The sequence below is a fragment of the Mus caroli genome, chromosome 12 (assembly GCF_900094665.2).
Source record: "Mus caroli chromosome 12, CAROLI_EIJ_v1.1, whole genome shotgun sequence".
Taxonomy (NCBI): Eukaryota; Metazoa; Chordata; class Mammalia; order Rodentia; family Muridae; genus Mus; species Mus caroli.
The window spans coordinates 100258197-100285149 of record NC_034581.1 but is presented as its reverse complement, the minus strand read 5'-3'; the positions used below and the strand labels follow the sequence as shown (position 1 = coordinate 100285149).

Here is a 26953-nt window from a genome sequence, read left to right as displayed (position 1 = left end):
CAAGAATAACTGTTGAGGAAATAACAGAATTCAGAGAACTCCGTACATCTGTAAGTCTCTCCATCATCTACAAAGTCTAAGACTTTAATTCTGGAAAATATCACCTGCTGCTCACACAGTAAGGAGCCACACCTGAAGACACCTCACAGGCCAAGAACGACTGGAGGCTCTTGGCTGTTAAGAGAAAGTGCTGTTTGTGCAGAAGACCTGAGTCTGAATAACACAACCCAGCTCACAATTGCCTGGAACTCCAACTCCAGGGGATAGAGCACCTTTCCATGAGCACCTGTACCCACACAGACACACTTTCACACACACACACTTTCACACACACACATACACACTCTCTCTATATGTGTGTGTGTGTGTGTATGTATATATATGTATATGTATCTGAAGACACGGTGTGTGGCACATACCTTTAATCCCCAAACTATCGAGGCAGAGGCACACAGATCCTTGTGAGTTCCAGGACAGCCAGAGCTACATAATACGTTAATATTAAAAAAAAAAAAAACAAAACAAAACAAAACAAAAAAAAACCCAAAAAACCAAAACCATAGAAAAGAATTTTTCATGTAAAACTCTCTTAATTGGGCTGGTGAGATGGCTCAGTAGGTAAGAGCACCCGACTGCTCTTCTGAAGGTCCGAAGTTCAAATCCCAGCAACCACATGGTGGCTCACAACCACCCGTAATGAGATCTGATGCCCTATTCTGGAGTGTCTGAAGACAGCTACAGTGTACTTACATATAATAAAATAAATAATAATTAAAAAAAAAACTCTCTTAATTCTTTCTATATTTTCTATTATGAAAAAATAACATTATGGTTCAAAAAGAAGATGCTATCAGTAAATACAAAATATTTAGATTACAGTACCTCAAAATGGGAATATTTAAATGAGGTTATATGGTACAACACCTATAAAACCCCAACAATTAGTCATGAAGACAGAGAATAAGTTGAATGTAATCTTAACCTTCATAGTAAGTCCAAGGGCAGGCTGGGGGGGGGGGGGGGGGGAGACTCAGTCAAGCCATACAAAAAATATTGGTTGCACAATTATAAAACCATTGTAGCAGCTGGAAACACAGCAAGAAAAAGCACAAGCAAGCTGCAGAGTCCAGTGGAAAGGACAGAGTAAGATAGACTGTCAAGTGACCAAGGACTAAGACAGTATTTCAGGAAGAAAAAAAACCCAAAAACCACACACCCTGACCAGGATCCACAGAAGCCAAGAGAGAAGAGGTCAAAGTTAGACACATAAACCTCTAAATTCCTAACAAAGAGCTTTCCTAAGATTGCTGTCAAGACTCAGCTAGAAAACTCTCTGGTGCTAGAGAGATGACTGGCCAGTTCTCAGTGCCTACTCAGCGTCAGCCTATAACCATCCAGGACTCCACTTTCAGGGCTTAGACACGCTCTTCTGGTCTTTGTAGGCATCAGGAACACACACAGGGCATATATATACATGTATACAAAATATCCATACACATAAAATAAATCCTCATCAAGTATTTTAAAAGAAAACCCTAATCCTAAGTGGCACTGGACATTTGGCTTGTGTCCGTTGTGTCTAAGTAACAAGCATTGGTTGCAAACTGCTATGCAATAAATAAGCTGTGCTGGGAACACCCCTACCTTTATTACCCTTCTAGTCCCCAAACAGACACAGTGAACAGTGATATCATAAGGAAGGAAGATGATGCACCACAAATTACAAGCAGGACTTGTAGGACAAGTAGGAAGAGGTCTGTCTGTCTCTCAGATGGGCCCTGACAGGAGTCCCATGACAGAACCAAGTAACTTCCCCCTTAACAGTATCAAAAGGACTTTGGCTTCTCAGTTCCACAGTTCCCTGTCTGGGAACGTATTTGCTGCTTTCTGACAGTGAGTACCAATCAGTTCTGTCTGCCCGTACCTTCCTTCATCAGCGTTCACACCCTCCCAGCCAGTGGCCTTTCACACACTATTTCACACATGCAGACTACTCAGTGACAGGCAGCGCGTACACTGTGGCTTTGCTGGAAAGAAGGTCCACCACTTCCCAAGTGGGTCAGAGCAGGAGAACAATGGGTTTGGTGGAACCAAACTCCAGAAAGCCAAACATCGGAAAAGAGTATTACCACTCTCCTCACTTCAATTAACTGGTGTCAAAGTGACTTTTAAATAAATTGTCTCCATTACCCCTCTTTTCAGTTAAGTAGATTAAATTTTTATAACATGTTAATTAAATCAATTTTCATAAAGGAAAACTCAGTGAGAAAAGTAAAAATGCTAATTAATTAACCCGTTTTAAAGTGTGATCTGGAAGATGTTTTAAAAGAGAAGAATTAGTGCATTAGGACAGCACACAGGCATCCCTGTAAGGCTCACAAATTCCTTGAATTGCTGTGTAATCTACACACAAATCACAAAGATTTTGACAACTCATTCTATGACTTTAAAGCTTTCAACTAAAACCTCTCACCTTTACCTAAGAATTCAATTTATCCAACACACAGGTCTAACTGCCCCGCACTGCGTGAGCTGACAATGCTCCCCCCTGGCCCTATCTTCACCATCAGTTAAATGTCTTCACCATCAGTCTCTAAGCTTCAAGATGACTGAAATAGGCTGTTTGTCTCAAAATACAGACAAATCCTATTACAGATGGTCCCACCTAACTTTAAGGCCTATCTCAACACAGAAGTTATTTATATTAAACATTACTGAATGCACCAAGCTTGCTCTAATGATTACTATTCAGTACTCAATTACTACGAAAAGCACTACTAACTATGTACATCAAGGAACATCAACGAGCTCATTGTTCAAATAAAGACATACCTGTGTCTGTGAAAGACTGGATATCATAGGTGAGGTCGACACTGAGATTTTCAGAGTTTTCAGTTTTTTTAAACACTAACCCAATCACCCACATTGTGCGAAATTCTTCCCTGTAAAGAACATTACCACAGGCCATTAGGATTCAGGAGAGCAAGGCTGTTGGTGGGTTGACAGCCTAGGCGAGGTACGTGGGAAAAGTAATTCAAATGTGTAAGTAAACAAGCTCTAAGTCCAAATGCCATCAGAATAGGACTGCCCTCCCATTCCTGTCAGCTAGGCCACGACTACAAACAAACTTCCCAAACCACAGCCTTACATTTTCTGCGTTTGTATTGATGAGTCCAAAGTATTCATGGCACTAATATTTGTTAACTGTGTTCCAAATGGTGAACGGGTGGGGGTGGGGTGGGGTGGGGAGTGTAATGCTTGTGGAAAAGTGTCACATATATATATAATTTCTATATACAAAGGCTGTACTTTCACTGGGCATAGCGGTTCACACTTTCAATCCCAGCACTCGGGAGGCAGAGGCAGGTGACCTCAGTGAGCTGCAGGTCAGCCTGGTCTAGAGAGGGAATTTCAGGATAGTTCCATAGTATGACCCTGTCTCAAAAATACCAAATCTGTACTTCTAAATAGCTCTGTGTGGTTAAAAAGCGCCTGCAATCCCAGCACTTTGGAGGCTGAGGCAGGAGGATCACCAGTTTGACGCCAGGCTGGGCTATGTACAAAACCCTATCTCACAAACCAAATGCAACTAATTCCTTTAAATGATCAAAGGAAAAATATGCAATCTATTTCACTAGAATACTCAAACTCAAGAGCAACTCAAGTGACCCTCAGCCTCTACTTCCTTATCCTTTCTTCAAAGTTTATAGCTCATATTGTTCTAAATTCCAAATGTTAGAGCAACAAGAAAAGCATCAGCTAACTTCTAAGACCCTAAACAAACAGGTGAGCCTACTTCCCATTCACCAGTCTCTGCATGGTCCACATTCCATCCTGAGTCAGGTATTGGCAGTTTAAATCAAAATATATTCCCCTTAAAATAAAGAGCAAAGATAGATGCTTAGAACACCCTACAACTATTGTATAAAACTGAAGGGATGTTAGAAATACTCCAAGTCAGATTAGGACAGATATATAGAGTATCAATATCTAATCAGATAACAGAGACTTCATTATCAAGGACTATTACTAAATCTACTTCAGTGCTAATTCTTCTCAAAAAATTATTCAATGTTTCTAATGAGGGAAAACACTTGATATAAATGCTAATAGGAAAAAACTTAAGATCTACCCAAAATTGGTAAACCAGGGAATACTGAGAAACTAAAGCACACTACACTTCCTGATGAAAGTTATATCCAGAAAATAAACAGTAAGTGGCAGATACATCATCAGCAAAAAGCAAAGCCAGATATAGTCTCCCTCCAGAAGGAAATGGTTGCATGTGCCTGTAAGCCCAGAAGTTCCAGGCCAGTCTGGGCTACAACCTGTCTCAAAAGTCAACGTCAGAGTGCCCCTGAACACATCCACACAGGACGTGAGAGGGAGGTGGGGGCTCAGCATGCTTACCTGTCAGGACTTTCTTTGGGGGCTGGAAACGACTGGGGATTCACATGAGCCAGTGTAATAAACTCATTCTTCTCCAAGCTTCCAACCAGGATGCGGATTTTTGATTCCACCAAGCCCACCCTAGACAAATGTCATTAATATTTATGAGACTCTATGAAAATTCATACGCAAATCAAGTTTTCATGTAAAAGGGGTAATATAAATATTCTATATAAATAAACTATATACACCAAGGCCATCCCCCCAAAGATGAAACTATGAGACTTAGTTAGGATCCACCAAAAAGAATGATGAACTGGATGAAAAAACAATGAACTTTATCCAAACAGAACGGTTCTGAGAAATACTTGAGGCAAGCTAAATTAAGCAACAATAAACACCGTCAAGAAGCGGGCATGGTCTCGGTAGCAGCGCGGTAAGCCAGCAGACTCCCACAGCGGTGTGCTGAGCTGTCTGTCTGAGTCATTTCAGGGAAACCTCCTGACTACTCACCACTCCAGACGCTGCTTTTCCGTGGGCGCACTTGCTAGAAGTACAATATAATGCCTTTGAAGATAAAGACAACATGCTATTTACTTTATTTATGTGCTTTGTGCCGGATCTTATAACCATAATGTAATAAGGTTCCTCACACTTAAAGACCAACATTGATTCAACAAGGAGTTCCCAATCAAGTGTGCACATAAAATCACGTAAGCTAAATTCCATGGTTTCACTATTGGCAAGTTGGATTTTCTACAACAAACTATTAATAATTATCATAAGAGTAGCTGAATTTTCAAGGTTGAAAAATCATTACATGGTAAATTGCTCAACACTCCAACGGAGTGTTCTACCTAGAAAACTAAAAAAGGCACTCATGGAAAACAATCTATCAAAAGAAAAATGTTTTCATGGGAACCAAAAAACAGGGCTCTTGACACAACACACTACAAAAGTTGACTTCAAAAATAACATCGAGAACATCAGGTCTGCGGGGTGGTGGTGGCGCATGCCTTTAATCCCAGCACTCTGGAGGCAGAGGCAGGTGGATTTCTGAGTTTGAGGCCAGCCTCGTCTACAAATTGAGTTCCAGGACAGCCAGGGCTATACTGAGAAACCCTGTCTCGAAAACAAACAAACAAAACAAGAACATCAGGTCTCCAGTAATATCATATGGTATTTATCAGCCACCTCACCCAAACAAATGGTATAAACCATTGCAATGGGCTCCCTGCAGTTAAGACTGTCCTGAGAGTTAAGTGATTTCTACTCACAGCTTTTAAAATGTAGAAATTCCAAGTTTATACTTCAAAAAATATCACCATGGGCAGGTAACTCTTTTAGGACTTTTGAAAGCAATTACAACTAAACTACTAGACAATTCTTTTCTTCTTAAATAACAAAAGAAATCACTCTGTATGTACCTTTTTCAAATACTGCAAGCTGAGTTTTACATAAGCAGCTTTACCTCAAAAGCAAACTGACATTATTATCTAGTGGACACTAGACAGGAAGGTGCCAGAATAATCTAGTCTGAAAAGTCTGAGAACCTTCTGTTCTTTCACACCTCCCAAGTAATGTTGCTAGTCAAAAGCAAACAAGCTTTGAGAACCAGACACAACTACCAACCAGAGTAAGCCCATCTACAAACTCTTCTCATCTTTGCAACTCTATACACAGCTATAGAAAGTGCACACCACCTGGATAAGAGAATCTTTATCTTTGTGGAAAGGTACTGTCAAAAATTAACTAAATTAATAAAAATTTATAAAGTACAGAAAAAAACCCCTAAAAGCTCAAGACACACAAAATTGAGGTGGGGCTACAGAAATGGGATATATGCGCAGCTTTGGAGCCACGTTTTCTACAGCCACAGAAATGAGTTCTTCCTTTCCCATTAGCCAAATACAAACACTCAAGAGTCACATAAAAGCACTCAAAGTCCATGCATTTTGTGTACAGAGGAGGAGTCACACAAATCAAGCAAACTCCTGACATGCTTAATCACATTTCTGGGTTACCGAGTCATTAAAAGAGGTGACCTCATTATGGAAAGAGAAAGAGGAGACGCAAGCGCTCTCAAGGTGTAGCAGCTATCGGAGCAGACAGGCACGCGCGCACACAGCCTCCCAAGTGTCAAGCTGCCTAAGCTTTGCACAGCACAGCACAGCTTTTCCAATTCTACCTCAGTACAGTTAAGTGGACTTATTACTCAGGCTGCACAGGCACTTGATCCTCCTGCCTCCATCTCCCATGTGCTGGGATTACAGGCCAGCATCCCCAGACCCATCAACAATAAAGCTGTTTTCCCCCCTCACTCCCCTGAAAATGCTCTTATTGAACACCTAGATCTTCAGAAAGATTAAGTGATGCACCACAATATTTTGTTTACAAATACAAAAACATACAATCCATTTTAACATAATTTTGTTGGCAATTCAAAGGCTAAAGTTCAACTTGACTATTCAGGACATCCCAATGGAGGGGACAAAGTTTCTTCTCTCTGTATACTTAGACATACATACATATTTACCTATGAATATCTCTTTAAGATTTATGGGATAAACTTATATGTAGCTATATTTTAATAAACTTGATACAAAATTAATTATTTTTTAAAAAGCTGTAAATATTTTAATACAGTAGAAAGCAGTGACTTCTCCAAGAAACCAAAAATCTCCAATTAGTTTTCTTTAAAAAAAAATTTGCATTTTTATATATTTTACTTTTATATGTGTGGGTATTTTGTCTGCATACTTCTGTGTACCCTGCACATAAGTGCCCACAAAGGCTAGAGAAGTGCAACGGATCCCCTAAAACTGGAGTTACAGTCAGAACCGAGCAGCCACGTGGGTTCTGGAAATGGATCCCAGGTCTTCTGGAAGAACGGCCAGTGTTACTAACTGCTGAGTGTCCTTCTAGTCCCAAACTCTGCATTTTAAAAACACCAGAGCTGGTATCCAATCTCCAAGGATCTCAGGACTCCTCCAGGGCAGATGCATCTCTAGACTACACTGTAATAATCCCCAAACTGTGAGCCTCGTCATACCTGCCAGGCACCAACCAGCTCAAGTGTCTCCGAGAAAAATCTAGGGCTAATGCCACGGTTATTGCCTTTCCCCTAAGATCTCATATAGACATAGATATAAATTAAATGAATTAAAATTTATGTAAAACTGTTCTCGGGCTAAGAGCATACCTCATCTAGTACAGTGTTTTCCTAATAAAAAGTTCTAAGAATACTTAAGTTGTTATAGTTATTTACCAAAAAGCATTCTGTAAGTAGGTTTCTTGGTCATTTCATCTCAGTACTTTACCTGGGTAGATGACAGCTCAGATACCAAGCACTGAAAGAAAAACCTAGCTCTTAGTTAAAATCCTTATAATTCTCTTTACATTCATAAGCAAGAATTACAGTCCACTAAAGGTGTGCTGCTGCTGGTTTTGTTGGGGGAAGGGGATGCTCATATATTCCAAACTAATTTTGACCTTACTACATTGCTCAGGCTGACCTTGAAATCTTGGTTCTCCTACCTTTGCCTCCCTCCCATGTGGTGAGATTACCTGTGTCTGAGCAATTTTAAGGCTAGTTTTTACACATTTTTACACTTGCTTTCCTAGTGAAACATAATGCCTAAGATGACCACTAGTCACATTTCCTAATGCCTGTGGTTTATGGTTATTTAACAAACTACGATTATTAAAATACAAAGATTATTTTTTAAAACGTTAAAAATTAACAATGCAATGCCTTTCTTTTCTTCAGGCAAACTCCCACCCCACTGTTTGAAAATGGAAGAGTTTACACACTTAAGGTCAATGAAATCTCTCCTATGGTCCCCCTCTCTTCCAAGAAAAGCAGGAGTATTTTACACAATTTAAAACCCTACGAAAAGGTAACACTTTTCCAGGCATGCTTCACACAAAGCCAATCCGTATGTCAGCAGCCTCAATTCTTCTAGGTCTTGATTACAACAAACTAAGAATGCCACCTTCAGGTTACAATGTAACCTGCTTCACATGGAGACACGCTGTTTAAACTGCTCCAATCTACCTGCTTTGTAAACCCAGTGCAGTCCTCACTGTGTTTAAAGGGCATGCGTGCACAGCAGTTAGATCTTATATTCTCCAGAGTACTTGGTTTTAAATTTTTGTGAAACAAACCTGTTGCTACAGCCTCTTCTTCGTAGTTTTTTTAAAAGGATGACTGCCTCAGGTGTCAGGAAAAGTATTACTAACCCTCTTGCCAGCCAAGACCTTCCAGGTGCTACAACAATCTCAGGTGTGAAGACCCACCAGGATGTGCTTCTCACGGTCCTACCAGTGCTGGAGTGTAAAAGCATGGTGTGGTCAATGCTAGCATTCACCTTCCCTCAAGCCCAAGCTAAGGAAGCAGAAATCCATCTTTCTCCAGCTCTTGTAATTACGAATGTGAGACAGGAAAAGACAATTTGAGACTGGCAACTGAGAAAAGCTGGGATCTACCTGCTGAGGGCTTAATCTTTTTGGTGTAACTATGTCTCATGTGTGGTATTTTTCAAGTGTTGGCACATATGATTGCTAATGGTCATCAGTTATCTCCTCAGCATTAAAGAAATAGAATGATGTGCCGATGAGAGTGACAGCCTAGAGCTGGGCGTGACCACGAGCACCGCAGCACCACGCTGCTCCGCCTCTGACAACACAGTGCCTGGGAACACAACAGGTAAACTGACTCATCACTGCATTCCATGCAAGATACAGAAACAAAACACAGAGACAGCATGAAGGTCATCATTCTTACTTTTAATGTGGGAAAAGTATAAAATAGTTTTGCTTAAATTATTGTAACAAAACACATAAAAATGGTCAGGAAAGTCTCAAGTATTAAAGCAAAAATTTAAGTGGGACTTTGCTTAATTTTCAGGCCAGGGCAAATAAGGCTCGAGTCCATATTAGGTTCTTGTTCTTTTTTTAAGATTTATTGTAACTTACATTTCCAACACAGCACAAATCATGAGGCTTTTCACCTCTAAGGTATTAAAGCATTAAATTAAAAGACATTATAAAAATGATACCCACTTAAATTATTAGAAGACTATTTGCAGACATAATTTTGAGGGGGAAATGTGCTACTAATTACTGAAAACATGTATTCAGCCACACCCCAACGTCCCACTAGCTCTGTGCATGTTCTAAACTATCCCAGCAAGCTTTCAGGGTTAAACGTAGAAATGTCTTGAGAGAGAACCTTAACTTTTTAAGCACTCAAGAGCCTCCTAAGGTGCAGACAGTATCCTGGTCATAAGTGACAGACCTAGAAGAACTGAGGTGGCTGACACACAGTAGGACTGCTAGTAAATCAAGTAACTAAAGTGTGAGGCTAATACACTGTACTGATAGAGAAAAAACCAGTTTACTAAAAATGCTAAGCCCTTTTTAACAATAAAGAAAATTCTACAGACACTGGAGAGAGACTTGTTCACGAATCTGGCAAGAGGAAATACCACATATGCCACTGTTAAACCACTACTTAAGAGCAACATGGCTGACATGCCTTAAAATACATACTTGTACTTCTGAAAGAAGTTTGGAGCTTCAAAAAGTTTGGACCACTCTGCCTTACTCAGCAAAATTTCATCTGTGATAGCAAGACCTAAATTAAAAACATATTAGAATATTTGTATGTTTCAACCTAGCAATCTAGAATGTTAAATTAAACATACCACATACATTCACTGCATTCCTAAACATTAGCAATGCAAGCTTACTTTACAACCTTAGAGTCCATTCTTACACACGTTTCACGAACACTGGAGAATGTTCTGAGAACCACACTTCTGGTAAAGTGCCATGATTAGTAAAATGTCATGCTCACAGGAAGGCTCAAAGTGAAACATAGTAGTTACTTGAAGAATTAAAGTTCCCCATATAATGTTTCTTTTCTGCCTTTTAAAATCAAGTTACTGCTATCTCTAAATGGCCAAGAGGTCTTTCCCATTAAAAACCTTCCTTGTGTGGAACACAAGAGTAGTCAAATTAGAGCTGAAGATGGTACACAGCCTTTTCTGCCTGATGCTTTCAGCCATCTTGGTCTTTGAGGAATTGAGACAACTAGGAATACCTTTAAATTTACAATTACTTGGGACCCAAAGTCAAGGATCTTCTCAAAGGCAGAGCTTTGGCCCCAACACACTCCAAGTTCTTTTCCAAGGAGTGTAAAAAGTCTGTATATCCCTTGAGTAACCCAGGAAGACGAAATGGCATCAGCTCTGATGTTAGAAGGCTCTGACACAGCCCTGAACCAATGTCCAAGTCTTTAAGTGCTGCTTCATTCTCCAGCATACTGTCAGAGTAAACTGCTTAAACACTGTTGAGTTATACTCCAATACATAATCAAAAATAAATGCACAAACCCAGTCTGGCAATTCAATTCAATCACACAAGCAGCTGACTGCTGGGTCAGCAACAGTGGGCAGACCCTTCTGTATGAAGTAGAGCAGAAGCAGAAACACTTACCTTGTTTAAACTCCTCAACCATGACCATCCGTGTTGAAACGGACACATTGTACGTGGAGTTCTGCTGTGGGTATGCTGGTGTAATTATAGGCATAAGATGGTACCTATCACTGGGGTTTACCTACATACAACAACAGCCAATCAGTTTCTTCAAGTACATAGACAACAGATACTTGGACTTTTACCCCTTGTTAAACTGAACCAATGATTACATTTTACTTCATTCATAGCTGGAGTTGAGAAATAAAACACATGTCAAGAGACTGTTTTATAGACATTTTTTACAGAATGAAAGATCTAGTCAACAGTCTGTTCCCAAGATGGAGGTACGACTACCTTGCAACCTGACTGCATGGACCTGCTGGCAAGAGCAAAGCAAAACAGAAAAATGTGTTGCAAATCTACTGCTTTTCTGTATTTGGCAGCATAAATGAGTGCCTGCAAAATTGCAGAGGTAGAACAGCTCTGGGCCGTGAGACAACAGGATGATTTATTTAGTGACTGCTATCTGTACACTGTGTGGTTTGTCCCCACCAAGGCAACTACTTACACTCTCCCTTAAATGCCTTGAGGCTCAGGCAACTTGAAAGCACACAGCTTAGGGCAAAGCCCAAAAAAACTTGCAAGACTTTGATATTGTAATAAATAAAAAAAAATTTTAAATTATGATCTCAAAAACCTGGAAAGTTTTAATTCCAATGAATTCCTTTATATTATAATAAAGCTATTGTGATAAAGCTAACGTTATTGACACCTAAAAAGTCTAAGCAGTAAATGCTATCTATAACTTTCCACAAAGTGGGTGATCTTCCTTGACACAGTTCTGCATCTCTCAAACACCTAAACCAGACTTTCCAATTATAGCACGGACACTGCAATCCTGCTTAGGAGCCATATGCTGCATACAAACACTATGCAAGAGCTTTCTTAAACAAGCCAACTGAACAAATACTTAGAGCAAATAAAAAAATATACAGGGATTTTTAGTATCCTTTTATTTTTTTTTAAAGCACAAACGCCCATACAACTTTGACTTACAAGATAGTGCTATATGGAATAAGTTGTTAGTGAGATCTGTATAAACTGTGTACAAGTAAATGTGGTTTACAGTACAGCGTTACACTTCTCACACCGGAGGACAATTAGAGAGCAGGTCATCTATAACAAGTGAAATATGGGTGCGTCCACTCATATGTAAGAACTGGGCGGCCTCCTCCTTTATGCAGGTGACTTTTGTTATTGAATAGTGTGAATTTGTAGGGGAAAAAATAATACACTAACCCTTGGGTCCCACACAGGCAAATTAAGATTGCATTCTTCAGGCTGTTTCAATAGCACTGGATTTGGCCATTCCCTGTTCAAAAAGATTGTAGCACTTGATAAGACTATTGGACATTAGCATCTAAACGTTTCTGTTAAACATACAGCATTTGTGAATGCAACCCTGCTTCACTCACTTGGCATATACACCACAGCCTCTCATTCCTTTCTGTTTACACAGTATTCCTCTCTCAAGTCAAATCACGATAGCTTTCACATATCAGACATCTGCTCTGCTGGAGAACTGATAAAGCACTACTCAAACAGTAAGTGCCACCTCGAGACATCTAGTATGTTCACCTCACCCTCTAACAGGGCTAATCCTGGTTGAGAAAAGACTCCTGTCTTCACACTAGTCCCTTGAACGGGTATATGGAAGTGACTTGTAACTAGAGTCACGGTGCGAAGGTTAACAAGGACAATGCTTCCCGTGAGTACTATATAATACAGCCATGTTATAAAATGCATTAATGCTACTTCAGTTGGGTATAAAGATCAAAAATGAAAAGTGCTTCTCTGGCTTAGTCTAAATCAAGCTGGCCTACTAGAAATGTTCGTTCCTGGATTGCCTTACGAAAAGTTCTGTGTCTGACCTGACCACACCTCACTCACCAGGACAAAGGCAAAGCAGCACAACTATACTGGACAGAGCAGTAGCTACACATTAAATCCACAGAGTCTGTTACCGAGTCACTACAAAGGAACAATTCTTTCTTCACATTAAGAAAGGAAAGTGTTGGCAATATGAAAGATAAATCTCTTTAACTTGACTAAAACCCCAACTCTTGGTATCAAAGTAACTACCTCAAATTGGCAGTGTCTTGGACTTTTCTTAAATCCAAAACATTTGTATCTTAATTAGGAGATCTCTCCTGGGCTAACAAGTCTCAAAGATCCAGTGACTTCCATTTATTTTTCAGTCACTTAACATATTTTTTTTAAAAACTGTTATAGAAGTGACACATTTAAGGTTTTGCCAAGTTTAATGGTGGCTGAAGGTAAAACACAATCACAAATAGCCTATGGATAGAAGTGATCAGGATGAAAGGAATGGTGTGTGAGTTCTACCCTCCCTAGTAACAGAGCAGAGGGCAGAAGACATTACAGTGGCTAAGTTCAGAGTGTATTTGGAGGGTAGGCTGGCAGAGCTAAGGAAAAGACACTAAGGAGTTAGGTTTTCCTTTTCACATACAATGTCTCTTCCCAACATGGTAGCTGTATCTTCAACTAAAACTGGTTAGGTTCTTGGCGGGACTAGTGACTAAACTCAAGGCCTTGTGCATGCCAGGCAAGCAGTCTACCACTGAGCGCTACCCCCTCAGCCCACAAACTAAAATTGAAATCTGAAACCAGCTGTAGAAATGTCACAGAAATAAGACTAAACTTCAGTGTCTACAATCAATTTTATTGTAATATAATCTAAAAACATACCATTTAGAAAATACCAAGAAAAATTTATGTACAAGAGTTGATGCTATTGCATTTGGATAAAGCTGGCAAGTTCTTGCTACTAGCATAGCCCAGGAAACACCACCGAGGAAACCTAATATATTGGAATAGATGTTGTGCCCTGTTGATAAGGGAAAAGCAAAAAGATTAAGTTAGTGTTGATGAAGAGCTTCAATGTTTTTAATAAGCTAGCCAACAAATTCTGAACTCACGTTTGGCCCACAGTTTGATGGCTCTCAGAGTTAACCTGAAGTTGTCAATGTTTGGTACTAGATGTAAAATTTCATCGGTTACCCTGCAACCTGATTAATGGGAGTGAGAGAAACAACATTAAGCCTCAGGTGTTACAATAGTGTCATCATCAATTTTCTAAGACTACCCTCAAATTAAAACCTTATTTGGTGGAATGACTATGTGAATTCAAAAGAGTTAAAAGGCATGAAATCAAGCAGTTCTTTCCTGTTCCAAGCAGAATCCCTAAGCCACAGCTAACACACCTAGCAGTTTGCCTAACCTCAACCTTACATACAACTTTTTCCTGTATATTTTCCCTGAGGAGTGGAGTTAGTCCATCTCAGCTTCTAATAGTGACCCCAAAGCACTGGTAATGAGCTATATTAACATTTTTTTAAAAGAGAAACCCTTTACACTTATCTGATAAGATTATAAAGCAACTACCAAATGCAAATTAATGAGGGCTCCATACAGTAAAGCCTCAATCACTAGCACCATTATAAATGTCGGTCCTTTTAAAGATGCACTAGACCATTAATAGCTGGGAAAGGGAAAGGTCATCAGGGAGCAAATCCACTACAGACACACTCTGTAGTCTATCCAGGGTAAAGAACGCTCTAGCATATCCATTACGCATTCACACTGGCTACAAAGACCGTCGTTACGAAGCATACGTTTTAAGAACTGTTATTTACTATTTGACCAAAAGCCCTTCAACTTCACAAAAGGAAGCAGGCTTTTTTACATACCATTAAGGCTTCTTATGCATCTTATATCTAGGTTTTTAAGCAGACTGTCATCTCGTAGGTCCAAATCTTCGGGAATAGTCTGCAGTGCTAATCTTGCAAACAAAATATCAATCTAAAACAAAAATAAAATCTAACATTCCATATCTGTCAAACTACTTTTATGGCATTTTCTATTAAAAAAAAAAATTCTTAAAGCCCTCTCATTGACCATGAACCTTGCAATGGCTACAACAACCTCACAAGAAGCCCATGCTGTATACACAGGCATATTAAACAGAGGCTAAAGCATGGGAGCGGTGATATGAAATAGAGCCTAACAAACAGTACATATCATTTCAACTGTTAACAAGTCTACTTAGCTTAAGTAGACACTGAATGCATACACTGAAATTAAGCCCTGGTTTAACATCTGTAGGAGCTGTAAGTTGGCTGCACACTTAAAGGGAGCAAAATATGAGCCAGATACAATCACAGTGAGTTCAGAATGGGACTCACACATTTATTTTCACATTAAACACAAAACAATAGGTAAATAGTCATCTTATATTTTAATTACAGATATCTTTATGTTTAAACACTGTCTATAACTCAAAACTATGCAAATATAATCCTTAACCAAATTTAACAATTTAACAAATTTAACAATTTTGGCCACTTATTAAACCAACATTTCTGCCGGGCACTTGGAAGGCAGAGGCAGGTGTACTTCTGAGTTCAAGGCCAGCCTGGTCTACAGAGTGAGTTCCAGGACAGCCAGGGCTACACAGAGAAACCCTGTCTTGAAAACCCAAAAAAATACCCAAAAACAACAACAACAAAAAACCCCAACATTTCAACCTTTCATAAGTTAGGTATCTTATATAGTAATTCTAAAAACTGCCCCTGCAACTATATTTTTTAAAAAGTAACAGCTAGTTGTCATTCTTTCAATATCTCCAGTTTTATAATCAGCAACAGTATCATCACAACACCATTATGATTACAGAAGAAGTAAAGTAAGAATCAGTTCTGCGGCAACAACTCTATGCTCCAAAGAATCTAGGTGGGGCGGGGCACTAACTCTATTAAGTGACTTAAAGCTGTGTCACTGCTCGCACTGCCCCTATCTTTTGAAAGTATTTATACAAATTACCTAAATAAAAAGGCTACTTGGCTAAACAGACTGCATACTTACTGCCTGAACTAGACACAAAGTTCACCTGGAAAGGAAATACCACAGAACTATTTTGCAGTAGCCTCAGTCCTAAGTCCTTTGCTCGCACTTCCACTTAAAAGTTAGAAAAGAATCTACCTCATACACACACTCTACAAAGAATGGACACCCATTTCCGAAACAAAAAAATTGTTGGTATTAACCAACTCACAAATTCTTACTGGCAATCAAAATTGTATCTAAATGAACCAAGATCCAGAACAGCCCATACCAAAAAGCTGCCCACTAGGACTAAGCCTTACCTCTATTCCATCAAAACAGAGTTTGATAACTGGTACAAATGCCTCTTCAACAGCCTGTGAGGAAGTGAACAAGTTTAGTTCCTGAAGCTCCACCATAAGCCCATGTTAAATGCTTCCACTACCTTCTACTTAGTCTGAGCCAGGGTCTCCATCAGACCAGGCTGGCCTCAAACCAAGCACACAGCTGAGAAATCCCTGAACCTGTGCTCCTCCTGCCTCTACTTCCCAAGTACCAGAATTACAGGTAAGCTATGTGGCTACTATTGCTACTTTTAAAAACCACACTGAAATTCTTTCACCATAATTTAGTATAATTCCCAACAAAAACAAGTTCTTAGCTGTGAGCTTTAACACCCCAAGCCTGGGGGTTCAAAATCCTCCATTTCTATCACAGGAAATGTGGCTGTTCAGAGATTACTTATTCACTGTGTTTGCTTCTGTTTCCCAATCTGTAAGGAGTTTACAGGTTTATCATTCTAGTTTTATGTAAAATACAAAGACAAATTCATGCTGAGTGTTTAAAATTGCCTGGCAAATGATGGCTCACTTAAATGATTCCTCCACCAGTAAATACATTTCTCAAGACTAAATGGCATTTAACTCCTCTCGTGCCCCAGTATGTACATACTCTTAAATCTTTCACTTCTTCTTGTAATTTCAATTTATCATAGAATGAGGTGAAAAAGTCACTTCGATCAACATGTCTTGGTGCAACACACAAGGCATCAATATCAGCACCTTAAAAAAAGGAAACCAACCATCACAACACAGTAGTACAAGGAAACTGTCTCCTATCTTATCAGTAACAGTATAAGATTTGTTTTGACAGAATATTGGCAAGCTTTCTAGAACTTTGTCCCCCTGACAAACACAACCAACCAGTAGGGAAAGATACTGCTAACTAATGGGCATGATTTTCTTCAGACATACTGTATTTAAAATGGACTCTATAAACAAGTCAAGACAGGGGTGAGCCAGGACTTTCCACGGTCCTGTTTCATCACTATACACACACAGTTTTCCTTTACGTCTTTTTCAATGGTGCTTGGTGCTTCTCTGCTCAAAGTATTAAAACTAAAAACTTCATTAGAGATGTCAACGCAATCAGGTCAATGTACAAGACTGGGAATGAGGCACACAGCACATATCACGAGTAGGCATACTAAATAAGCAATGAGACAGAGACAGCAGTGGGCCAAGGCACAGTACACAGCCCTATCTGAAGACACACCTCACAATGTATCCTTGGCCACTCATTGCTTACAAGTCTGACCTCCTGTACCTGAGCTGTACACACTGGCTCTGCCTGTCTCTTTAAGGCTCTGACTCATGTTTGTGAAAGAGAAATCAAGCCTGGTGGTGATGGTGGTGGCACACACATCTCTGAAGAAGAGGCAGATGAATCTGAGTTCAAGGACAGCCTAGTATACACAGTGAAACCCTGTTTCAGAAAAACAAACAAACAAAAGTTAAATGTTTTAAGAAGTATAAAAGATAATGAGGAACAAGAACTTCGAGGTGGTGAAGTGGCTCACTGGTTGAGAGCACTGGCTGCTCTTACAGAGCACTCAAGGTTAGTTCCTAGCAGATCAGTCCTCTAAATTTCAGATCCAGCAAATTCAATGCCCTCTTCTGGTTTCTATGGGTACCTGTCATACACGAGGTACACATATATACAGGCATAAGAAAATCTATATCTAGACAAAAAGAAATTCTTATTTTTTTTAAAGAAGAAAGTTTTTTTTTAAGTAAATATTCAATGTGATCACAAGTAGCTACAGGCAAAATGATTCAGTTCTTGTTAAGATGTATTTTACAATCTATCTGCAATAAAAAAAAAGAGGACAAGAAAATGACAATACTTTCTTAGAGCTCTGACACTTTCTTCTCACATCCAGTGATACTCTTCAGAAAGAAAGAAGGAATCTAGGGAGAATTGTCTATAGACCACAGTGGAATTTGCTCTGTGCCCACACTTTCCAATGCAAGAAACCAGCAGAGTGCTGTTACATACAGAAAGCACGCCTTACTCCGCTGGTTAACTGAGCGTATTACTGTACTGCATTACAGATGGCAGCTACAGACAGCTTCTTAAGGATTCACGTGCACAATAACCAAAGCTCATTTATGACACATTAATAACTGTCAAAATCTTAAATGCAAATTCTACTAGCTCAAAATAAGCAAAGTATTACCTACCTTTCGTGTGGACTCCTAGTCTGTAAGATCCAAAGGTAAAAATTTTCCCTCCAACATTTTCAATTACAGATTGTGGGAGATTCTGTTAACAAACAATGGCTGTTAGTAAAGCAGGGAAAACAATTCAAATGACAGAACAACTCAGTTCTCAGTTATTTGTTAATTTATGCAGAGGGTCTTTCTGGTTTTGTTGTTGTTGTTATCCAAGAACTGGAATTATAAAAATGTTTGTGATGCTATACTTTTAAAAAGCAGCAGCAGCAGGGATGTAGTTCAGGTGGCAGAGCCCTTGAGTGTGCATCAAGTCCTAAGCCGGTCCTCAGCTGTACAGAAACCTGGGACAGTGGCACACACCTGTAATCCTCAACAATGGACATGGCGGAAGGAGGATCCACGTCCAAGGTCATCCTCACCTTTATATTCTAACCTTGAGGCCAGCCTGCCTATAAAAACCCCCATCTCAAAACATAAGTGCATGCTAGGCAGTGGTGGTGCATGTCTTTAATCCTAGCACTTTCGACGAATAGAGGTAGCTCTCTGAGTTGGAGGCCAGTCTAAAACTATAGAGTAAGTGCCAGGACAGCCAGGACTACACAGAGAAACCCTATCTCAAAAAAACAAAACAATACAAACTTACTTACATACATACATACATAAAAATAGTTGTCAAGATCACTCAGTATAAACAAAGCACTGCTAAGTCTGACACCCTGGGTAACTAGATTCCAGAACCCATATGCTAGAAGGAAGTGACGCCAGCAAACTGTCCTCTGACCTCCTCCTCACATACACCAACAAAGTAAAAAATGTAATAAGTTTGAAATAAAAAGAATTATGAGATCCAAAAATATTCACAGGAAGACTGACTTGGATTCTATATCAGGCCTGGGCTACCAGGCTAGCAAGGTGAGATCAATGGATGGAAATCTTACAAGGCCCCATTTTCATCAACTTGCCACTCACTACAGAACCATATTACTCAACGAACATAAACCAAACAAGAGAGAAATGAGTATTCATTCGGTGAAGCCAAATAATTTTTCTTAAACCTGAAGGAGAGAGGAGAACTGTATCAAAAATCACTAATTTGCCAGGCACAATGGCCCAATACTTACAATGCTAGCCCTCAGAAAGCTCAGCAAGAATGAAGATCACCAGAGTACAAGGCCAGTCTGGACTCCAGAAGATGTCTCATTTACAAAACAAAACAAAACAAAAAACCTACCAACATTTAAATAAGTTAAGAGTGGTTAGTGGTGCACACCTTTGATCCCAGCACTCCGGAGGCAGAGGCAGGGGGATTTCTGAGTTCAAGGTCAACCTGGTCTACAAAGTGAGTTCCAGGACAGCCAGGGCTATACAGAGAAACCCTGTCTCGAAAAACCAAAAAAAAAAAGAGTTGTTAGTTCAGGACTAGAGACTGACTGCTCTTCCAGAGGTCCTGAGTTTAATTCCCAGCAACCACATGGTGGCTCACAACCATCTGTAACAAGATCTGCTGCCCTCTTCTGGTGTGTCTGAAGACAGCTACATATATTAAATAAATAAATAAATAAATAAATAAATAAATAAATAGATCTTTTTTAAAGAGAGAAAAGAGTTATTTGTTCAAATCAGGCACAGTGGCATAAAACTGCAATCTCAGTACTTGGTAGACTGAGATTAAAGTATCATAATAAATTTGAGGGCACCTTAGTCTCTGAGATACTGGTTCAATGCAACACTAAAAATGACTTCCTCATGGGTTGGATATAGTACTGTCAATACAACTATACTACTTAAAGTGATCACCAGATTCAATGTAATCCATGGAAATTATAATTATACTCTTCACAGAACTAAAAACACCCCCACCCCCACCCCCACCCGCAAACTTGCTATGAAGGCGTAAGAAACACAACTAGCCTAAGTAACCTGACCCAGGGAAAGTATGGTGGATGAACCATGAATTTTCAACTATAATAGAGCCAGGAGCAAAAACATGAAACTGACACAAAACAATACTACAAAGATCAAAAAGAACACAGCAGAGGTAGAGATAAATCACAGCTACAGCCTTCTCTCATCATAAGCCCGTGTTCGTGAACCAGTGTTGCCCCAAAATGAATGGTTCTGGGATTGGCCTCACAGGCTCTCTATTATCTACTCAGTTATGGATAGTCCACAGAAGGGTGGTACACATCCTTGCAATCCCTAAGGCAGCCTGGCTACAAGAAATCCTTTCTCAAAAGACAAGACAGGCCTGGAGTCTAAATAAATAATCATTCAATCAATCAATGGTTCTGACCAGGAGTGGTGGCAACAACTGTACTCCCAGAACCAGGAGGGTGGAGGTAAAGTCATCACTGGATCCAGGTGGGAAGGCCCAAGGCCTACCTAAATACCTTATAAATACTAAATACATACTAAAACACTTTGTCAAGACATAAACCAGTTGGGGCTTTGTCTACTTGACTAGGGTGTTTAAGCATCTAAGAAATAAATCCATGTTCCCAACATAAGACTAGAACCAACTAAAGAATAAAAACACCTCAGCTTGGACACTTCTTGCTCAGCCCATTAAACTTTCCAATTTTTCTATCAAAAGAAATCTGTTAATAAGTTACATGTGGGACATAAAGACTGCCATTTAGAATGTTCCAGTTGTTCAATTTTTTTTAAGATTTACTTATTTATTTAATTTATGTATATGAGTACACTGTCGCTGTCTTCAGTCACAGCAGAAGAGGGCATTGGGTGTCCATTACACATGGCTGTGAGCCACCATGTGGTTGCTGGGAACTGAACTAAGACCTCTAGAAGAGCAGCCAGTAAACTCAACCACTGAGCCTTCTCTCCAGCTCCAGCTGTTCAATTTTCACCCAGATGCTTAAAACATAAAGATATTTTAGGAATATTATCAATTTACTAAAACCAAGCAACTTACTTCTCCCTTATTACTACCATCTCCTGACCCGTGAGTCTTTCTTTCTTCCCTTGGTTCTCTATCAGTTTTTCAGCTGCATATAAATTAAGCACGCATTTCCCATTACAACAGAAAAATTGCTATTTATACAACTTTTAAAAATGTGGCAAATGGACACCACACAACTCTAAAAACTTCTTTTTCCTTTTTTTATTTTCTTTATATTTATTTTTTTTATTTTTTATTTTTTTGGTTTTCTCGAGATGGGGTTTCTCTGTGTAGCCCTGGCTGTCCTGGAACTCACTCTGTAAACCAGGCTGGCCTCGAACTCAGAAATCCGCCTGCCTCTGCCTCCCAAGTGCTGGGATCAAAGGCGTGCACCATCACCGCCCGGCTAAAAACTTTCTTTACCATGCTCTTTGTGTGAATGAGTACAAAGTGCCATGAATTCAGAGACTATCACAACAGAACAATGATGTTCCGTTTGAGTATCTAAAACTGCTCTTCTAGAAGACCCAAGTTCAGTTCCCAGTACCCACAACCCACATTGTAGGTGAGAAAATCTGTAACTGCAGTTCCAGGGGATCTGATGCCCCATTCTGACCTTTTCTTTTTTTTTTTTAAAGATTTTATTTTATATATATATATATATATATATATATATATACACACACATACTGTAGCTATCATCAGACACACCAGACGAGGGCATCAGATTTCATTACATATGGTTGTGAGCCACCATGTGGTTGCTGGGATTTGAACTCGGGACCTTCGGAAGAGCAGTCGGTGCTCTTAACCACTGAGCCACCTCACCAGCCCCATTCTGACCTTTTCAAGCACCAGAAACACTGTGCAACACACAGATATCACTGTAGGCAAAACACCCATGAACTTAAAACTAAATAATAAGAACAAATAAAAAATAAGCAAATTATTCCACAACTTTTTTTAAAGATAGTGAAGGTTCTATTCTCAAGTACAGTAGATACTGAATCCAGAACAGGAACATTTCAAAAAATGTAATAAACATTTTAAACTACTTTCATTTTTGGTTAGAGACATTGGGTCTTACAATACAGCCCAGGCTAACCTCAAATTCTTAATCCTCCAGCCTTCCAAGTAGCAGAACTAACAATCAATGCCACATTCACCTTAATCAGGGGACTCCTTCTCTGAAGTAATCCTTAGAAGAACAAACAATAGTTCACAATTACTGGGCCCAACTTTGAAATACTGTTAAATACTATAACCAGAGAGTTGGTTTGTTTTGTTTTAAATTCACTGGTTTGGTCAGTTGGCTTCCTTCAAAATAACAAGCAATTTGGAAACTTACAAATAAGAATGGCACATTGGAAGACATTTCAATCCTGGCTGGCTGTACTGCACACTCCTTTAGTCCCAGCACTCAGGAGGCAGAGGCCAGGGGACTTCTGTGAGTCTGGGGTCAGTTTGATCTATATAGTGTGCTCCAGGACAACATACAGCAAAACCCTATCTCAAAAACAAACAACCCACAAAGACTGAATCCAGTCAACTAAAGCCAACTGAGAAGGCAACGCCTGGCTTCTGTGTTATCTATCACCTTACCTTGCTTTCACTGATTTCTCGAATCCATTCTTTCACCAGGTTATTTAATTTTCCCAAAATTAAAATCCTGTTGATAAAGCAATTGGTTATTACTCACTACAAATTAAGTTATAAATAAGTGGTTTACTAAGTTTTACTTTTCTTGTTTTTGAGACATGGCCTTACTACATAGCCCAGGCTGGCCTATAACTCACAATCTTCCCTCTGCCTCCCAAGTGCTGGAATTATAGGCACATAGCCATGTTAGTTTGTTTGCAAATAGGACTTAACTGTGCAATCAAGGCTGGCCTTGAAATCACAGGAATATGCCCACCTTTGCTTCTCCAGTGCTGGGATTAAAGGTCTGGGCCACCACACCCAGCCTCACAATTTACAGTTTATAAGAGATCAGAAATTGGTGGTTTTACACTGGCACTTGTAAACTGGTTAAAGCATTTCCTTTTCTCCTACACTATAACCAAGAGCCACCAGAATTTTTTTTTTAATTTTATGTCTTATTTATGTATGTTTTCCTGCATGTATGCCAGCATGTGCGCTTTGCAAGCAGAGGCCAGAAGAGGGCACTGGAAATTGAATCAAGGTCCTCAGTAAGAGCAGCCAGTGCTTGCCATCTCTGAGCTAAGGGTAGCTCTGTGGTAGAGCCCTTGCCTACAACGGACAATATTTACTAAGCCCTAACCACAACTGTTTTTTTTCCTCCCCCTTACCTGCCAAGGAAATCACACTTAGAACAACAGAACTCTATAGAAAACAAGTTCTTCTCAGAGTATCATTCTTGTGTGAAATAAGTATAAAGATTTAGAGTAAGCTGAACTACTGAGTGAGTGGAAAATGCCTCAAAATTCAGACAGTAAGTATCCCAAAGCACTCCATTCACTTCTATCTCCTTACCTGCGCTGCAGTTCCTCTTCTTCTTCGAAAACCCCAAAGGGCTTCAGCGTCTCGATGAGCTTCTGTGTGAGTAGGCAGTCAGTCTCCTTGGGGGCTGCTAAGCTGATAGGAGAGGTGATGCCATAGTGCCTCTGTGGTGGCTGCGTTTGTTGTGATCCCTGCGTTGTAACTGGACTAAAAATGGAATTGGATAAATTTTCTTTACTGCCAAATAATGTCTACAATTTGAAACTAATCAACACGACAAGAGCAGGCACTTTCACGCAGCTGCCCCTTGCCATGCTGCCCACACCTGGATTTCTTTTCAGACAGGAGCTGCAGTGCAACCCAGGCTGGCCAACGCTGCCCTCTCTCTCAGTCCCACAATGCTAGAACTATAGGCATGTGTCACCATGCCTCCACATTTTTACTTTGAAAACACATTCCCAACAAAATGTATCCCTAGATACTTTGAAATAAAATATATCAATAAATTTCTCCTCCTCCCGAAACTTTAACATCACTTAAACACCAAAATAAATGCAAGAACTCAGATCAACACACTACCAGAAAGCGTGCAATAAAGAAAATAAGCCTCAGCTGGGCGTGGTGGCGCACGCCTTTAATCCCAGCACTCCGGAGGGCAGAGGCAGGCGGATTTCTGAGTTCGAGGCCAGCCTGGTCTACAGATTGAGTTCCAGGACAGCCAGGGCTACACAGAGAAACCCTGTCTCGAAAAACCAAAAATAAAATAAAAATAAATAAATAAGTCTAAGCTAGATTTGTTCAGTCCAGCACATTCACAAGTGCATGCTGAAATCACATTTTAGTGACGTTAAAGCATGTTCCATCTCTGTCTGTGTTGTATGTTCTGCTTTCTTCACCTTGGCTGTTGTAAATTCCTTAGCCTTCAGTTCAGGTTTGATTATAAGCAAAATGCTCTCACTCCCTGTAGTTTCCCAGTCTTCACCATTCCCATCCCCCTTTCAAGTCTTCAGTTTTACTATCAGCTTGGAAGGCTCCTGTCAAGGTCACTTTATCAGTGTATCTGAGACAGGTTTAGATTTATAAATCCACACAAAGTTCTTTACTCTAGAGCAAGATATGGTGGTTCATGCATGCCTACAACCTCAGAACTGAGGCATATCAAAGATTCAAGGTTACTCCTCCATTAAATAAGGCCAGCCTGGGCTACAAAAGACCCTGTCTTTGGAGGGGGGGGAATAAAATAGGGATAAAAATAATAGTTCTTCCTATTTTTTTTGGGGGGGGGGATGTGTCTACATTAGTCTCCATGCTAAACTGATGGTGAGATAAATCATATGCAGTTCTTTTTAATTTACCTCATGATGTATCTTTTATGCATATAGACACAGGTACACATAAACACATGCATCATCTAATTCAAAAGCATATACAACACATATCTGTAATGTAAACACACACACGTGTACACACAAACACACACAAATCGCCTAATTCAAGTAAGAACATGCAGAGTCTGGAAGATGGTTCAGCCTGTGGAGTACTTTCCTTATAGGTCTGCTGAACTGAGTTCATCCCCAGAACCCACATAAAAAGCAAGATAAGGGGGCTGGAGAGATGGCTCAGCGGTTAAGAGCACCGACTGCTCTTTGGAAGGTCCGGAGTTCAAATCCCAGCAACCACATGGTGGCTCACAACCATCCATAATGAGATCTAATGCCTTCTTCTGGTGCGTCTGAAGACAGCTACAGTGTACTTACGTATAATAAATAAATAAATAAATCTTTTAAAAAAAAGCTAGATAAGGTAATGTGCCAGCTGGCTCCCACCCAGCACTCCTATGGGATCCCGGGAGATGAAGACTGGGAGTGGCAGAAACAGGAGATTCTTCAGAATGAACAAAGGAGGAAGCTATGACACCATGGAGGAAACACAGGCATCAAGAGCAGTGTGCAGACCCAAGAAGAAACATGGTTGTTATACTTTAAACAAAACTCACCTTTCCCACTTAACATTAGAAATTAAATACAGAGATCTCAGAGACAGAACAAGTATGCAGGAGACAATGGATACAGAACAAAGAGAGCAAAAGGAACACAAAGAAATCACACACAATGCTAAAAGCAAGTTAAGACATCTTTTTGAGCTGGGCNTGGTGGCGCACGCCTTTAATCCCAACACTTGGGAGGCAGAGGCAGGTGGATTTCTGAGTTCCAGGCCAGCCTAGTCTACAAAGTGAGTTCCAAGACAGCCAGGGCTACACAGAGAAACCCTGTCTCGAAAAAACAAACAAACAAAACAAAACAAAACAAAAAAAGACATCTTTTTGCTACTATTCAGTTTCTTACAAAACAGAAATATACATCTCAAATTTGGACAAACTGAACAGAAACTCTAAGAATGAATACTACATGCTAAGTTCACACCATACATGTCCCTGAGCTGTTCACAGCAGAGTCTCTTCCATTCTAAAACCACCTGGCCATCCAGAACATCTTTTTTCAGACATTACTCCCCTTTGTTGGGCCTATGATACATGCCTACAATCCTAACACTTTGGGGTGCAGATAGAAAGATCAACAGTTCAAGGTCATCCTCAGCTATGTGTGAGTTTAAGGTCACCTGGCTATATTCTGCCCCTAAAACATGAAAGGATAAAGTCTGCTTCAAGTTCACCCTAACATATGTGGTCCTGAAATGATACTCTCGGCCTCATCTCAGGCCCACAGCAATGTAGCCAACTGAGCATGAAGGAGAACCTGAGACAGAGAACCAAAATCAAGACTTCCTCCTTAGAATTTTATTTTCCTTAGATATTTGGCACAGACAGAAAAGCGAACACAGCATAGTGAGTATAAAAATGTAGACTAGGGCTGGTGAGATGGCTCAGTGGGTAAGAGCACCCGACTGCTCTTCCGAAGGTCTGGAGTTCAAATCCCAGCAACCACATGGTGGCTCACAACCATCTGTAAGGAGATCTGACTCCCTCTTCTGGAGTGTCTGAAGACAGCTACAGTGTACTTACATATAATAAATAAATAAATCTTTAAAAAAAATGATAATTGCTATTTAAAAACAAAATGTACACTAATCCTAGCACTGAAGAGGCTCAGATGGGAAGTTAGTAGCAAGTTCAAAGGCCAGCCTGGTCTACACTACAAAATCAGATCAAAGCATAGAAAGATGTCTCAAGAAAGAAGGGGTTAGGAGGCAGGGACACTGTTCTTACATATCCCAACAGAAGTAATCTTGGTTTATCCTTTTAAAGCGGAAGTGTGGCACTGTTCGCCAAACCTTAAAAGCAGAT

General features: G+C 39.9%; 1 protein-coding gene across 7 annotated transcripts in view; it reads right to left on the bottom strand.

The window, feature by feature from the left end:
- The window catches only part of Papola (poly(A) polymerase alpha), a 53477-nt gene that overhangs the window by 15691 nt on the left and 10833 nt on the right, over positions 1–26953 (bottom strand). For all 7 annotated transcript variants that reach the window (XM_021178513.2, XM_029484266.1, XM_029484261.1 and 4 more), the window contains exons 2-15: positions 23683–23856; positions 22792–22858; positions 18297–18378; positions 16726–16835; positions 16098–16151; positions 14643–14754; positions 13872–13961; positions 13642–13780; positions 12172–12244; positions 10891–11011; positions 9943–10027; positions 4903–4956; positions 4411–4530; positions 2833–2942 (exon numbers count right to left, since the gene is read on the bottom strand). In XM_021178513.2, coding sequence (XP_021034172.1) covers positions 2833–2942; positions 4411–4530; positions 4903–4956; positions 9943–10027; positions 10891–11011; positions 12172–12244; positions 13642–13780; positions 13872–13961; positions 14643–14754; positions 16098–16151; positions 16726–16835; positions 18297–18378; positions 22792–22858; positions 23683–23856 — 1391 coding nt within the window. The remainder of the gene's footprint in view (positions 1–2832; positions 2943–4410; positions 4531–4902; positions 4957–9942; positions 10028–10890; positions 11012–12171; positions 12245–13641; positions 13781–13871; positions 13962–14642; positions 14755–16097; positions 16152–16725; positions 16836–18296; positions 18379–22791; positions 22859–23682; positions 23857–26953) is intronic.